Source organism: Rhineura floridana, chromosome 3 (genome assembly GCF_030035675.1).
Source record: "Rhineura floridana isolate rRhiFlo1 chromosome 3, rRhiFlo1.hap2, whole genome shotgun sequence".
Taxonomy (NCBI): Eukaryota; Metazoa; Chordata; class Lepidosauria; order Squamata; family Rhineuridae; genus Rhineura; species Rhineura floridana.
The window spans coordinates 209,064,534-209,078,327 of record NC_084482.1 but is presented as its reverse complement, the minus strand read 5'-3'; the positions used below and the strand labels follow the sequence as shown (position 1 = coordinate 209,078,327).

Sequence of the window (13,794 nt, the reverse complement as noted above, 5' to 3'; positions counted from 1 at the left end):
ATGTTTTCAGTCAGATGTTTTCAGGTGAATGTCTGTGAGACAAGGAAACAAGGATACAGGAGATATCATCCATCTGCAGCAGATGCAAGAATACAACGCTTCAAAGAAGTGTGGTTGAAAACAAGTGCAGAAGTGTAGAGCCACAATAACTTTGGTGGCTCTGCCCAGGTGGAAAAAGTGGCTGCTAGATTTTGTGATCAAAGAACATGCGCCAGACCTGATGGTGGCATAAAGACACAAGAAAACACGAAGTCGTGATGACTCTAGGGATCTTCATATTCCCTTTTGGAACAGAGATATAATTTAACCAGTTAGCTATTTGGTTTACTTTTTTGTAACAGAGATTGATTAATAGTGTTAAAGGAACTTGACGATGACACATTCAGACCAGAGAAAGGTACAACAAAGGATTTATTGCTGCAGCAAGGCGCTAGAGAGTCAAGCTCAGCCAACAGCGCGCCAAAAATACAGAAACAGAAAGTATTTATACACTTTGTGCAGGCCGTGCCTCAGCATCCCATAATTTCAGTTATAAACTGTTACAAAAGAACATTACCTTATAAGGTCATGGACACAGCAAGACAGCAAATGCATGCGTGCCAAGATGGCGGTGATATTTTCGTGACAAAACATTTGGAGGTTATAACATGTTAGGGGGTATTTACCTTATCAATAGGATATGACCGTTTTTAGGATGTGAAATGTTATTTAGCCAATTAGATTAACAGATTTGACAAAGCACCTGACGGGCTATGAAATAAGGAAATAATAATCATAAGATGGAATGAGAAGGGTGTAACAGCAACGTGTGGGTTTTGTTACGCCTACTTCTGAGCAGATTCAGCCGTGATGTGAGCAGAGCAGTCCACCAGTGAAAATCTTTGTGTACTCTTGCTTCTGAGTTTGTAAGTAGAGTGCCTAATGCTTGCTGTGTGAAAGGGCGTGTGTCTATTTCCTTTCTAATACATCATCCTTTTCTTAATAAAATAGTTTTCTGTTAATATTATCCTTCAGTGTGGCTCTTAATCTGGTCTGCTGAATCTATTTATGATTGCTGGGAACCTGGGCCTTCTTCCCTTCATAGACTCCTGAGTGTTCAGTAGCATTGTTGAACTCTTAACAGTATTATACAGCCACAAGAGTGGCTGTATACTAGAGCCAGCGGGGATTTTTCACATTCCGCAATGTTAAATTGAAAATACCCCCCATGCCATTCTGATGCTTCCCATAAGCTCATTTCAAAACAAAACCTTACATAACTTATAGTCCTGAACTCAGAAACGCTTGCTTAACAACCCTGTCAATTTTCATGGCAATACACAAAACAGTCAGAGAGAATCGAGAGTTCAAAGTCTAAAAAGAGAGAAAAAAACCTCAGAGCCCTTTTGGACTTTTTTCTGCCAGAGTTCTCATAATCTGTTGAAATTAATAAAAAATCAGCCACGTTCACAGAATACCTGTAATCCTAATACTGACCTTGCCCCATACTCTGACCTTCATCTTCTGCAGTTTAAAAGTTAAAAAAAATGCCTGACTGATTTTTAATTAATTTAAGAAATTTTGCCTGAAAGCCTATGATAACATGGGGCATGCTTAGTAAGAACCAACTGTCAGTGTTCTAAAAGCCTCACAGCTGGTGGGTTTGGCTAATCGGGGCCACACCCACACCAGACTTTGATTTCACTTGAGACAATCATGGCTTCCCTCAGAGAATCCTGGGAAGTGTAGTTTATGAAGGGTGCTGAGAGGAGACACCTATTCCACTGACAGAGCTTCAGTGGCCAGACTGGTTTAACAGTCAGCCACTCTGATTGAAGGTCTGTGAGGGGAACAGGGTGTCTCCTAGCAACTCTCAGCACCCTTCACTAACTACACTTCCCAGGATTATTTGAGAGAAGCAATGACTGTCCAACGTGAAATAAAGGCCTGGTGTGGATGTGGCCAGGGACAGCTTTGGTTTAAATTTGGGTGGGAGGCTACATGTGCCTGCTGTAGAATAAAAAGGTGGGGGAAACGCTGAAAAGCAATGATACTGTTCACAGTGTTTTCCTTTTGCTCTCTGCTATCTTTTTGGTGCCTTTTGAAGACTTTCCCTCTTTTAACAAGCCTTTTAAGTTGAGACCGATCCCAGTCTGCATCTGTGTTAGAATTGCTTTTAATATGTTTTCTTTAATAATGTTTTTAACCCTTTTTTTAAAAAAAAGATGTTTTTAAAGCTTGTTTAAAAATGTTTTTAATGTTGTTTTGTTTTAATGTATTTTAAGGTCTTTTTATGATGTTTTAAAGTGTTTTTTATTGTTTCTGTTTGCTGCCCTGGGCTACTGCTGGGAGGAAGTGAGGGATATAAATAAAATAATAAATAAATAAATAAAGGAAAGGGGCTTCCCTTCTGCCCAGTGCCCACCCACCCAATCTCCTCCCCCTCCCCTCCCTGCCCCTCCCCCAGGTCAGTGTTGGACTATGACCTGGGCGACCAGGATTCGAATCCCCACACAGCCATGAAACTCACTGGGTGACCCTGAGCCAGTCACCGCCTCTCAGCCTCAGAGGAAGGCAACAGTAAACCCCCTCTGAATACCGCTTACCATGAAAACCCTATTCATAGGGTCGCCATAAGTCAGGATCGACTTGTAGGCAGTCCATTTTTTTTAGTTGGCTGTGTTTATTGTTTTATTGTATTATAGATTGCTCTGGTCACTTTTGGTTGTGAAACAGTTTATAAATCTGTAGACAAGAAGAACAATATGGCCAACTAGCCAGTTCTTGGATATTTGGGCAGCTAACACATTTCCCCCCCCAAAGGCTTTCCGTGAAGTGTGGTCCAGTCATTTGATGGAATAATTATACACTTGAAGAAACAGTTTTACTGCCTTTAGTTTGCTGAGTTCCTTTTTTTTTTTTTTGTAATGTACACTACTTTTGTAACTTTTGGTTGATAAGTGGTTTATAAATCTCTCAGTGATAACGACAATCTCAGTTGTGGTGGGCTGGGCAGAGCTTGAACAAGTTACTTTTTTGAACTACAATTCCCATCAGCCCATTCCAGTGGCCATGTTGGCTGGGGCTGATGGGAGTTGTAGTTTAAAAAAGTAACTTTTTCCAAGCTCTGGGGCTGGGGAAGGCACAGCTGGAGTGGAGGGCTGACCATGATCTGGGGTGGAGACCTAGATGTTTGGTCCTTTTCCCCCGTCTCAGCCCTTTCATTCATTCAGAAGTTTCTGGTAGCTTATCCACTGAGTCCTGTGGTCTGATGGTGCTGTTATTGAATGCCAGGTCAGTCCACGATAAGACCATGCTCAGGGGCTGACTTGACATCTATCGTTGAGACTTATATAGGTCAGCTGGGCAGGCGTGACCTGACTCAACTGGTGCTCATCTGGGTACTCGGGACAGCACCATGCTATGTTTGGATGGAAAACCGCCAGGGAACCACATGTTTGCTACCTTGGGTTCCATGGTGTAAGAAAGGCAGGGTATAAATGTAACTAACTAAATAGTAATAGTAATAATAATTAATAATAATAATAGGCTACGGGGTTGAGGGGTGTGTTGCCACTGTCCATAGAAGTGCCATCTCTGTCACTAGGAAACATCTTGATCTTGGGATAGGCTTACAGGGTCTGAACCTGGTGTTGGGCCAGAGAGACTGACTTGGGATACTACTGGTCTACTGACCACCTGGCTGCCCAGTGGCATCCCTGGCCGAGCTGGTGAAGTGGTCTCTGGTTTGATGTTGGAGAACTGCCCTGAGTGCTCTATTACAGGGTAGAAGGGCAGGATAGAAATATTTTCAATAGATAAATAATAAACCCCAGGATGATAGTTCTAGGTGACTTCAGCATCCATGCTGAGGCAGCCGTTGGGCTGGCACGGGACTTAATGGCCTCCATTACAACCATGGAGCTGTGTCAAATGGTCATCAGTCCAACACATCAGGCCCTTGATGTAGTATTTACTCCAAGGGATATGAGGGATGGACCAAAGGTAGGGGGCATGGAATGCACTCCCTCGTCACGGATGGACCATTAGCTAGTGAAGTTTGGACTGGTAGTGGCAGTTCCCCCCTGTAAGGGTGGTGGGTCTATTCGGATGGCCCACCCTCAGAAACTGATGGAAACTGATGTGTCCCTGAATGCTCTGGGGGATTTTCCAGCAGAGAAAGCTGACAGTCCTATCAAAGCCCTGGTCTCGCTATGGAATGGCGAGATGAAATGGGCAGTTGACGCAATGGCTCCTGAGCGTCCTCTCCAGTGTTGTGGAACCCGAGTGGCTCCTTTGAATACTGGAGAGCTTTGGGCTATGAAGCAAATCTGGAGCCCAAGTGGCGCAAGTCTTGCTCTGAAGCCGACCCACCACTGGCTAGTGCACGACACTCGTGCCTACCATGTGGCAGTGCTGGCTGCAACGAAGGCCTGCTTCTCAGCTCGCATTGCATCCATCTGGTAGTTGTCCAGTGGAGTTCTTTGGAACAGTTCGGAGGTTCCTGACTCCCACCTTGGGGGAAGGAACTCTGGAGCATTCAAGGACTCGCTGTGACCAGCTGGCTACACACTTGGAGGATAAAGTTGCTTGACTTTGGAGTGACCTTGACTGTGCTGCTGTTCCAGTTTCAGATGAAGTACCCAATACTGGAGTCGGTGATGTGTTGCGAGATCAGTTTCAGCCTATGCAGTCAGTTGATGTAGACAGGGTGCTGGCAGCTACACGTCCAACCACGTGCCCTCTTGACCCCAGTACCTCCTGGCTAGCAGGGGTTTTTGACTGGTTGGGTCCAGAGTGTGGTCAACACCTCAGTGCGTGAGCAGGTAGTTTCTGTACCCTTGAAAGAGGTGGTGGTGAGGCCATTCCTCAAGAAACCACCAGGGATCCCTTGGATCAGAATGACCCTCAACCAGCTGCAAATGCCCCTTTCTTGGCAAAGGTAGTGGAGAGTAGTGGTTGGGGCCAGTTTACTTGCGGGACCGCCTTACCCATATGTGCCTAGTTGAGCACTTCACTCGATGGAACAGGCCCTGTTACAGGTGCCACATGATACTCGTTCCGCACTTGCAAGAAATCATTCTTTTAGTGTGGCAGCACCTACTCTTTGGAAGACAGGGGTGTCACCCTATTTGTTTAATCTGCATGCAGAACATATCATACAGAAAGCGGGATTGGATCAAGATGAAGGTGTGAAAACTGGAGGGAGAAATATCAATAATTTAAGATATGCAGATGATACCATACTACTAGCAGAACCCAGTAATGATCTGAAACGAGTGCTGATGAAAGTTGAAGAGGAAAGCACCAAAGCAGGACTACAGCTGAATGTCAAAAAGACTAAAGTAATGACAACAGAAGATTTATGTAACTTTAAAGTTGACAATGAGGACATTGAACTTGTCAAGAGTTAACACTAACTTGGCACAGTCATTAACAAAATTGGAGACAATAGTCAAGAAATCAGAAGGCTAGGACTGTGGGGGGCAGCAGCCATGAGAGAACTAGAAAAGGTCCTCAAATGAAAAGATGTATCACTGAAAACCAAAGTCAGGATCATTCAGACCATGATATTCCCAATCTCTATGTATGGGTGTGAAAGTCGGACAGTGAAAAAAGCGGGTAAGAGAAAAATAAACTCATTTGAAATGTGGTGTTCGAGCAGAGCGTTGCAGATACCATGGACCGTGAAAAAGAAAAATGATTGGGTCATAGAACAAATTAAACCAGAACTATCATTAGAAGCTAAAATGATGAAACTGAGGTTATCATACTTTGGACACATAATGAGAAGACATGATTCAGGCAATCAAGAAAGTGGCTGAGAATCTGGAAGTAATTATGTTTCAGAAAATAATGGATGAGATTGAGATAACGAAACAAACCCTGCGACAGGGCAGTAAGGAGCTGAAAATTGAACTGAGCAAAATGACGCAGGAGCTTAAAGAAATAGGGGATCCTGTGAGAGAGGAGAATGAGATCAGAGATGAGAAAAGAAAAAATAAAGGGAAGATACAAGCCCTGGAGATTGGAACAAATGTGGAATTGGAAAAAGATCTGGAGTTTATGGATATTAGAAATAAAATCTACTGTTTGGAATTTAACGTTATCTCTGAAGAAATTAATGAAGATATTAGAGATAAAGTTATCAATGGCTTGGATAATCTTCTGGACTGGAATGACGTGATGGAGCTTGATATAGAGAAAATCTATGGAATTAACTGCAGCCATGTGACAATGGAAAAACTCTCAAGAGATGAGCCAGTGCATTTTGTAAAAAAGAAGAACAGAGATGACTTTACAACAATATTTCAGCAACTTATTCAGAATTGATGACAAGAAAATATTTGGGATAGAGGAAATTCCCATCAGACTCTTATTATATGACTATGGCTATGACAGCAAGATTATTATGGAATACTGATAATGGAAGATTGGACACTGAAATTACTGGACTTAACAGGACTATTGAAGATGGAAGATGGAATTAATAGGGATAATGGAATAATGGCTATTGAAATTATTGGACCTAACAGATTTTGATGAGATGGATTAATCGATATGTTTATTTGGACTATGGTTATGACAATAAGATTATTATTATTATTAACGAGATGGATTAATCGACATGTTTATTTGGAGAAAAATTGATAGATATATTTCTTAAAGAATTGAAACCTCTCTTTGACTTTTTGTGGAAAGAATAAAGTAATGTTTATGAGATTTGATGATTAATTAAGATTACTGGAGGAAAGTGATTTTATAATATGATTTAAGAGACAGGATTGTTATATATTGTAGACCTATAACTGATTTGATCAGCGACAAATGGGAAGTCAACATTTTATTTTTTTGTTTAATCATTTTTGTTTTGTTTTGTTTTTTGTCTTTGAATGTTTTATGATTTTGTTTTGTATGTTTTATGAAAATTTGAATAAAAATTATTGTAAAAAAAGAAGAAGAAGACATGATTCAGTAGAAAAGACAATAATGCTGGGGAAAACAGAAGGGAGTAGAGAAAGAGGAAAGCCAAATAAGAGATGGATTGATTCCATAAAGGAAGCCACAGATCAGAACTTACAAGATCTGAACAGGGTGGTTCATGACAGATGCTCTTGGAGGTCGCTGTTTCGTAATAGACTTGAAGGCACACAACAACAACTGGGAGTAAACCCACTGAAATTAATGGACCTCAGCTAGTGTTGTCTACAAGCTTCAATGGGTTTTATCTGAGTAGGACTAGCATCAGATACAACCCCCTATGGCTTCCTTCCTCTGCCCCAAGAAGCAGGACCTTCCCTCCCGCCCCCAGTAAGTTTCTGCTGCCAGTCCTTACGCTGGGAAATCAGGTCAGTGGAACTCTAAAGGTTAATGGGCCAAGCAGTGTGGTGGTTCTTAGGCTCCGTAACAGTTCAGGTTCCCAGTCGAGAATGGCAATAGGGAAGGGCGCAGATGCAAAAAATAGCGGCAGCCGAGGGGGAGGGGACAGAGTGGCATGGAAGCAATGAAAGCGGCCCCAGCCTTTCGTGTGATTGTTCCTTGCACCACGCTCCTGTCTGCCCAGAACTGTCTTCGAATGAGGGCCGGAAGTGCATGCTGCATGTTGTTCCCCTCTGACTCTATGGTCATTACACCTCCCTATTCCGGCTTGGTCAGTTTCCCTCGGTAGGCGCTGAAAGGAACAAAAAGGCAAAGGTAGGGAAAGCGGGGTGGGGGGGGGATGACCCTCCCTGCTTCCCCTTACTAAGAATCGGAGGGCTTCTCGATGCAACCCGATGCAACCCAGTCTCATGCAAAGCAGAGACCAAACTCCATGGCTGGTTTTCCTGCAACCTCCAGATATGGGGGGAGGAGGGGGCTGCCGTGGCGCAGAGGAAGCAGCCTTGCATGGGGGGCTCGGTGGGAACAGCGGCTGCACTTTCGGGTGCCCACCAATTTGGATGGCTTTCGAAGAGGGTTACCCGCGTTCCTGAAGAGCGGTCAGTCATTGGCTACCAGCCCAGGTGCCTCTATTCCTCCCTAAGCTATGGGGGGCTGTGAGCCCGGTGCCAATAACTCACTTCCCCCCAGCACCTGCCCCCAACAAGGCCAAGGCCCAACCATTCTCTGTTTTGACAGCGAGGCCACTCACCACCTTCCACCAGCCCCCCCCCCATACTCTTCGGCAGTGGATGGGAGGGACTGTTTTGAATGGGAGCTCACTATTCGTGGAAGGGAAGCAGAGCCCGCGCTGGTGTGTTCGGTGCCCCCCTGCATGTTATAAATCGGCGCCCTTCTATAATTTTTTTTTGTTCATTTTTCATTATAAAAAATGTAACAAGGCAAATAAGGACAAATAAGAAAATCTTTATGGGGTAGGAAAATGTTTTATAGTAATTTATTATTAATATTTCCGGGCATTTTTAAAAAAATTTATGGGCTTAGGGGCGCCTCTGGTGCCCCTCAAGCATTGCACCCTCCTGCCATGCTTGCCATGCTTACCTTGCTTACCATGTTACACCAGCCCTGAAGGGAAGAGAGCTCAGTGGAAGAGCAGCTGCCTGGCATGAAGAAGGTCCCAGGGTCGATCCCCTGCATCTCCAGGTCGGGCTGGGAAAGTCTGAAATCTTGGAGAGCTGCTGCCAGTCAGTGTAGACACTACTGAACTAGATGGTACAATGGTCTAAGTTGGCATAAGGCAGCTTCCTGTGACTCAAGGTAGGGAAGAGCTCAGCTGGGGTTGTCAATCTTCTCCTCTTCCTCCCCCCCCCTCTGCCCCACATGCAATCCTGTGCATGTTTACTCAGAAGTAAATCCCCCCATGTCAAATAGTCACCTCTCTGCACCTCCCATCACATCAGCATTTCCCAAACTTTTTTTCCCCGTGGACCACGTGAAACTTGCCGCTGGTCCTGGTGGACCACTTAAAGACTTTTCTGCCTGTTGGAGCTATTGTAATGTGCTGTGTTAGATGTTGTACGGTTTTTAATTGTATTTTTATTGCTTCTTTTATATCTTATCTGTTGCATTTTTGTGTCTTACAATCTGAATTCCGTAGAATTCCTCTGGAAGAGCGTCTTAAGTTCCTGAGCTCAGCAAACATCCGTGGTGGCTGCTTCTTTCCTAACTTGCCCCAAATGCAATGTCCCTCCTCTATGAAATCAATAAAGGCTATAGTTTTGTGGGGCGGAACATTACATTTTAGATAACTTAAAATGGCGGGTGGGGCACTGTTTTCTCCTTGACTGCTGATGAGACTAATGAATGATTAGGGCCCCATCTGCACCATAAATGTGAAGCATGATCATACCCGTATAAACAATCATGGTTTCCCTCAAAGAATCCTGGGGACTGTAGTTTGTTAAGGGTGCTGAGAGTCATTAGGAGACCCTCATTCCCCTCACAGAGCTACAGTTCCCGGAACAGTCAATCTCTCTTCTTAGCACCCTTAACAAACTACATTTCCCAGGATTCTTCAGAGGGAAGCCTTGACATTTAAAATGGTATAACATTGTTTTAAAAGCAAACATTAAGAACAAGTACACAAAGCACATTTTGGGGTGGGCACCCCCAGTTAGTATTTTCCCCCCTGCAATCTTTAGCTATTTTCATTGTTGTAGATGCCCTTGTCCATGCCATGCACCTGCAGGAATCTCTGGACCAGGTAGAGATTTTACTTATTACTTATTTTTTATGGTTTTATGATGTCCTTGTGCATTTATGAGTATTTCACAAGCCTGAAAATTTTGACTAAATAATTTTATCATGGAGATATTTGATGTGGGGTATTCCAGCACATATTTGGGGATTGAGGGACATATAAACTTTACTTTGGAGTTCAGGAAACTGTGAACTTTCCTTTTAGTGTTTGGAACTTTCAGGCAAATGAGGAATTGGGAACTAGCAACCCGATTCAACATTGTAATCCCAGCTGGGATCCATTTCTATCAGCTCTGATGAAGTGAGGTTGAGAAACACTCATAAGAATTCTGCTTTTAGGCTGCTGTCTTAAAGCACATTTTCAGAGAAGTAGAGTAAGACTGTCAGATCTTTATTGAGCATTCTGATTTGTTTATTAGTACTGATATCATAGGATTGTTGCTGGGCCTGGCAACCAAGAGGTTTTCTGTATCTTTAAAAGTTGTGCAGGGGGAAGGGAGAATTTCACCTTGTAGTTTTTCCCATTACAGTGTTGCAGGAAAACCTGCACTTGGCTGAATTGTCTCTTTTCTTAAAGATACAGAATCATTCTCAGGACCTGAGCCTGGCAACCCTATTCCCAACAGCACCTTAAGAGGGACTTTTTGGGGGAGACATGGGGGGTGGGGGAAAGAGAACAATCTCAGGCTGAGAGGGAAATTAGGTTGTGTTTTGGACTCTGATAGTCCTTGAGAAGGGAGTGGAAGTGGCAGCCAGGTGGGAAGGTGCATTCTTTAAAGAAAAATTAAAAAGAAGGATGATTTTTAAGTATACATTTGAGAGGTGAGATGGAAAGGCCAGGAGAGGTGGAGGATTTTTTTCCCCCAGATGGGATGGGGAGATGCAGGCTATCAACCAAAGGGCAACAAAGAAGAAAAAGAAGGTTTGCTGATTACAGAAGGGAAAAGCGAATGCAGGATGGATGTTCTTCTGGTCCATCAAATGGCCATGTTAGGTCAGCGGAGATGATGTAGTCGACTTTATCTAGAGGGCTGGTGGAGTTTAGGTGGGCCAATGTAGGATCCAACAACAGTAGTTAATTTTAACCTTGCATATTCTTCTGCGTTTATTTATATTCTGTTTTGTTTTTCTATATGATCATTATTTACAGATCCTGTTCCTTATTTCTCCCTTCCCTGAGAATCGTACATATGCAGTGCGCTGTTGATTTCTCTTTGATAGGATCATGCTTCTATCTTTTGTAAGCTGAAATCCATTCACTGGTCTTCTGATGACCTATTTAAAAAAAAATCCCTCCAAACACATTTTAGCCTCTTGGGCCTTTTTTGGTCACCACCCTCCTTCTCCTCCTGGGGGAATTTAAGAACCTCATTTTCAATTTTGACATGAGGGGTTCGACTAAATAGGGCTGTGTACTAAGTAGGTAATAACTGGGCTACCTTTTCTCCCTTCTCAGGCTGTGAAATGGCATCTGAGCAACATTCAGGACCCTCCCCCCTTCACCCTGGAGAGGGAACAGCCACCCTGAAGCCAGCTCAGGTAAGGGAAAGATCATTGGGGAGACATGTTAGGGGAAACCAGAGTGGGTCCGTCCTTGTTACAGGGGGCCTTGTCTCTTGCCCTTGTACTTCTGGGACTCCTTCTGAGGTAGGCTGTGATTCCGCTGAGTTTTTCCCATGAAACTCTGAACATTACATAAGAAGAGGGCTGCTGGATCAGGCCCAAGACCCATCTGGTCCAGCATCACAGTGGCCAACCAGATGCCTCTGGGCAGCCGTCAGACACAACTTGAGCACAACAGCACTCTTCTAGTGATTATCAGGAACTGGTATTCAGTAGTGTATTGCCCTCATGAGAGCCAGTGTGGTGTAGTGGTTAAAATGTTGGATTATGACCTGGGAGACCAGGGTTTGAATCCCCACACAGCCATGAAGCTCACTGGGTGACCTTGGGCCAGTCACTGCCTCTTAGCCTCAGAGGAAGGCAGTGGTAAACCCCCTCTGAATACCGCTGACCATGAAAACCGTATTCATAGGGTTGCCATAAGTCGAGATTGACTTGAAGGCATTTCCATTTTTTCCATAGTATCAAAGAGGAAGAAAAACTTGTCTCTGTCCAGTTTCTCCACATCGTGCATAATTGTGCACATCTTTATCATGTCCTTCCTTCCTTACCTTTTTTCTAATCCATAAAGCACCTAAAGTTGTAACCTTTCCTCAGAGGGGAGTTGTATAACCCCTTGATGATTTTGGTTGCCCTTTTTGGAACCTTTTCACAGCTCTCCAGTATCGTTTTTGAGGTGAGGTGACCAGAATTGTACACAGTATTCTAACGGCAGAAGCCATGCTGGTTCGGCTTCTGAAAGACTTGTTCTTCCATAATGTTTGGTAATTCTGTCTTTCATAATGTTTTCCACTAGTCTTCCCAAAAGCTGTGTTAAGCTAACTGGACCTCTATAATTTCCGTTTAAATATTTGTATAATATTGGCCACTTACCAGTCTTCAGATATAGAAGGCAATCTCAGGGACAAGTTGCATACTTTTGTTAGATCAACAATTTCAGGCTTCAGTTTTTTAAGAACTCTTGGATGCATGCTGTCTCGACCCACAGATTTGTGAACACTGAAGGTAGAATCCCCATTTGTCACGTCTACCTTCAGATTGTGAGTGGTTGGTAGTTGATTTCCACACCTTGCCTGGGAGCGATTATAAGGAAGGTGTTTTGTTTTCATATTCCAGGGTCCGGTGACCTTCGAGGAGGTGTCCTTGCATTTCACTGAGGAGGAATGGGTCCTGCTGGATCCAGGCCAGAAAGTTCTTTATGAGGAGGTCATGGTGGAGGTTCATGAGATGGTAACCTTTCTGGGTAAGGATCCCCATTAGATCACTAGAAGCGTGTTGATGGACTTACCCTGGACGTAAGAATATAAGAAGAGCCCTTCTGTTCTCACAGTAGCCAACCAGATGCCTATGGGAAGCCTACAAGCAGGACATGAGTGCAAAACCACTCTCCCCAATTGTGTTCCCCATACTGCCTCAGATACTGGTGGTAAAATAACCGTAATAGAAAATAGGCCCATCTGCCCTGACTTACTTATCTCAGATCTCTTTTTACTGACAAGTCTCTTATTGGGAATGGGTGGGTGGGACTTACCATTCATTCAGAGTATGCAATAATAAGCTGGATAGACCCAGGTTCAGCCAGTGGGGAGGAGTAGGTTTGGGCTGTGGGGGGCACCTGAATGGTTCTGGAAATTTCCCCACACAGTCCCAATGTCGGCATCGCTTTGCTCCTTTGCTCCTCCTCTTCTCCCTCAAGGTAGGTGGCAGTGACACCACTGGGAGGTCAGGACTGATGCCCCTCCCAGCTGCTCGCTCTTGGATAGGCCAATAATCTGCTCTGTTTAAGCCAGATTTATGCATTTTTTTAAAAGGACATCTGAGTTTGAAACTTAACCACATCTCCTGGCAGGAAGGAGATGGAGAATATATTTTTGTCCAAGGCTTTGTAGGAGAGGAGAGACCAGCAGGTAGATGCTCAGATGTGGGATGGGACCACTCTCTCTCTCTCTGGGAATTGTGACTAAGTCAGCACAATTCCAAATGGTCACATACGTAAATTACTGAATTTGAGGTGCTCCCTCCACAGAACACCTGAAATCTACTGAAGCCCACCAGTCTCAAAATGGTGGTGCAGGTGCAGAGCCAGTCACAAAAATGGCGGCAGATGGAAGCAAAATATGGCATAATCAGCTGGCAATTACTGACATTTTCTAGTCCATTTTCTAGTGACATTTTCTAGACTAGATGCCTAGTCCATCTTTGTAAATTGCTACATGCTTTGCAACAGGATTTACCTTACAGCAAGAAGTTGCATTTCTCAGCTTTCCTCAAGCTAAGTACAGACATTTGTCTGGAGATTTCATGACTCGGCCTCCCCATTTTAGGCAGAATTTGCTGATCCAATGGCTGTAAGGGGAGAAGGTTTTTTCTTTTACGTTTTCCCCATCTCACTCCCACATGCTTCTCAATGTATTTTTACCCATCTTCTGTAATTTCATCTCCCATTCTCTTTTCACACTCTGCTTGTACCTTATCCCTGGCACTCGACCCAGCCAGTTTCTTTCATCTCTCCTCCCTGGTCCTCTACATTCGCTTTCTTCTCCCGTAACAACT

The 13,794-nt window shown here is 43.9% G+C and overlaps 1 protein-coding gene across 1 annotated transcript in view; it reads left to right on the top strand.

Annotated features, from left to right (window-relative positions):
• The first annotated feature begins 7,683 nt into the window (after positions 1-7,683).
• The window catches only part of LOC133378916 (zinc finger protein 721-like), a 42,644-nt gene continuing 36,533 nt past the window's right edge, over positions 7,684-13,794 (top strand). Inside the window, exons 1-4 of the mRNA XM_061613528.1 lie at positions 7,684-7,958; positions 9,579-9,622; positions 11,075-11,157; positions 12,358-12,484. Coding sequence (XP_061469512.1) covers positions 7,867-7,958; positions 9,579-9,622; positions 11,075-11,157; positions 12,358-12,484 — 346 coding nt within the window. The 5' untranslated portion in view covers positions 7,684-7,866. The remainder of the gene's footprint in view (positions 7,959-9,578; positions 9,623-11,074; positions 11,158-12,357; positions 12,485-13,794) is intronic.